This window comes from Atta cephalotes (assembly GCF_000143395.1).
Source record: "Atta cephalotes unplaced genomic scaffold scaffold00058, whole genome shotgun sequence".
Taxonomy (NCBI): domain Eukaryota; kingdom Metazoa; phylum Arthropoda; class Insecta; order Hymenoptera; family Formicidae; genus Atta; species Atta cephalotes.
The window spans coordinates 35,072-38,162 of record NW_012130122.1 but is presented as its reverse complement, the minus strand read 5'-3'; the positions used below and the strand labels follow the sequence as shown (position 1 = coordinate 38,162).

At 31.3% G+C, this 3,091-nt stretch overlaps 1 protein-coding gene across 1 annotated transcript in view; it reads left to right on the top strand.

Moving 5' to 3' along the window:
* LOC105623503 (S phase cyclin A-associated protein in the endoplasmic reticulum) overlaps positions 1-3,091 on the top strand; it is a 43,048-nt gene that overhangs the window by 36,210 nt on the left and 3,747 nt on the right. The window contains exon 12 of the mRNA XM_012204897.1: positions 800-991. Within this exon, the coding sequence (XP_012060287.1) occupies positions 800-991 (192 nt within the window). The remainder of the gene's footprint in view (positions 1-799; positions 992-3,091) is intronic.

Here is a 3,091-nt window from a genome sequence, read left to right as displayed (position 1 = left end):
ACACACACACACACACACACACACACACACACACACACACACACACACACACACACACACACACACACACACACACACACACACACACACACACACACACACACACACACACACACACACACACACAATCTCACTTTAACTTATACTTATGTTTAATTTATAATTTTAATTAAGATTATAGAATGAGACTACAGTAAGTTAGAGTGACGTAATATACACAGGGAGAAATTATACACTGTTAAATTCATAATGTCAAATTATATTTGAAGATATTTTTAATCATTTCTATTTTACCACTGCTCCTATCCAGTATGTCGTTAATTTGATTAGAATAATGGAGTTAATCAATTTAACTTAAGAAAATGTATTAAATTTGATTCGAATTTAGTTTATTATCTACTAAGTGTATACATTAATATGGATGATGTGTATTTTGGAATTATAATCATGGAAATGGATTAATTTATATTTTGAATGTCATGGAAGTCGAAAATAAAATGTTATATAACTTAAGGGATTGCTTCGTTTGTATCTAACAGTATGTGTACATACATTTCTTTCTTGTAGGATTTTGACAAAATCGCTCATAATTAGATTCTGATGTAAGGTTTCTAATTTCGCTTTGAGACCACCTTATGGAGAAGGATGAAAGTGAAATATATCGATATTATTAAGGACATTGCTCTATATCAAATTTGTACATAGAGCTTACAAGAGTTTTGTCCGATCGAAAGGAGTTTATAAAAATATTAATTGAAGTACATAACTTCTTTTTACAAACGAAAATGTTCTGTTACAGAGCTTCTTGGGCGCCGAGGGCACGAGCCTGCAATGGCGGCTGATAGCGAGTCATCTAATAACTCGACTGTCCCGCGACTCTTTGTCGGACAAGTCGGAGATGGGCTCTATGCCGAATACGAGCAGTATTCACATCCTCTCGGAATTGTTTGTGGTGCTCGGGTACTTCTCTCTTAACAATCCAGATAATCAGGTACGTCCTGTTCCCATATGGTAGTTTATGCGATCGAATACCTCAGAATTCGAAGGGGTCTTTCTAACGAAACAAGTTAAGTATATCCATACGTTCATTTACGTAGAATTTGCTGTCAAATCTTTTTTTTTTATTAAGTTTTCCATTTATAGTTTTAAAAATCCTCTTCTTGAGCTTGAAAAGTCTTTATTTCTCTCTCTTTTTCTCTTTTTCTCACAAAAAATAAAAATAGAGTTAAAGATTAATTCTGACATTATTAATTTTTATTATTCTTTCTTGCACGACAAAGCTATAGTTTTATCTACTTTGAAAATATTAGCTGTGTTTCAAGATTTTATCCACGAATGTTATTAAGAGTAATATACTTTTATTGAGCATATTCGTTTAGTTTTGATACTTTACTGTTTACATATAGTGCATATATAGTACATAGCTTTAAATTCCTCGAATCGGCGTTAAGACTGTTGACTACAATGTTTCGAGTCACCCGTTACTTTACTATGAGAAACGTACGCGCTGGATGGCGTGCACAGTGCGTTACTGGCGAGAAGAAGGAAGAGGCTGTTAGACACAACACACTCAGCAGACCTCCCATCAATATACGGCCGAACGCCGTTAAGATATATTTACGACGTACCATTCTATGCGCTCCAGGGCGTGTGTACGTGCACAATACTGGTCCATCAGCTCGTAAAACGACGCGAAAATTCATAACATTTATAATTGCGACGCGGAAAATGAAAGAAGTCCGAGCGTGAAATTAACTAAAGGGATAAAATACGAATATTTGTGTCAATTGAAATATAAACGTTGCAAAATAATACAGAAAGTATTTCTTAAAAAATAATTTAATTAAGAAATAATAAATAAAGCATATATTTAAAAGTAGTGATATGGCTAGTATAGAGTAATAAAAATAACTTAAAAATATATTTATCATATATACTAAATATTTTTAAATATTTAATAATATATTTTAGAATCCCTCTCTGTAAATATTTATTAATAAATTAATAAATTTTAGTATCTATATGATAGAATATATACAGAAAAAAAACATACTATACGTAAGTAATCAATAAAATTGTTTCAAGTATTTCAATAGTTCATCTATCCCCAAATCTATTATAAGTCCATTACAAGCATCAAATTTATTCAAAATATATTTTAAAGTAAGATTTGCTAAGACTTATTATATGAAGTTATTTCTTCGATAAATTTTATAATATTCTTTAACAGAAAATCAATTTTTGTTTTGAATAAATAATAATGAGTTTTTCTAAAATTTATAATAAGCATATTTTAAGATTATTATAAAAATATTTTTTGTTAAAGATAAACTGTTACTTAAAAAGAAGAAAATAAATTGAATACTTTTCTTAGCAATGGAAGAAAGATAATTAATTGAGTCACTTTTCTTAGCAATGGAATGATATTTTTCTGTGTGTACTTTTAAACATCTGTTTAAATGGGTTCATATCTATATACATATCTCTACTACAACTCTCTCTTTTCCCTCTATTAGAGATTATTATAATATAAAATGATTATTTATAACGAAATAATTAATATATCTCAATCAAGTACTATTCTCGAATAGAATTGTGATATCATGTGTGGTTATATATTCCAGAATAGAAAACATTTGATATAGACTATTATTAATTATCAAGATTTAATTATAATGCTGAAATATTAATTTCCAGAGTATTATTAATACGAAAATTGTTCAGAGCAACTGGTGAGCACCTTTTATGAACGAATTTAGTGCTTAATTAACGAGATTTCCTAATTTAAGAATATTTCTCGCGAAGTAACTACTAGTTTAACATCATTTGCACGTTGTGTGAGACTGCGTCCGCGTTGATCTCGTGGACACGTGAATCGGAATGTAAACGCTGAGTGCACCGCCGATGTCGCGCATTCGTCTTTCAGCGCTTTTTTAAGGTCGCCGCTCTCAAGAGTGAGAGTCGACTCTCCAAGAGTAGTTGCCTTGGAAAAATCGTTTTCCGCAAGATGAGAGGAAGAAAGAAAACGAGAGAGAGAGAGAGAGAGAGAGAGAGAGAGAGAGAGAGAGAGAGAGAGAGTGTGTGTGTGTGT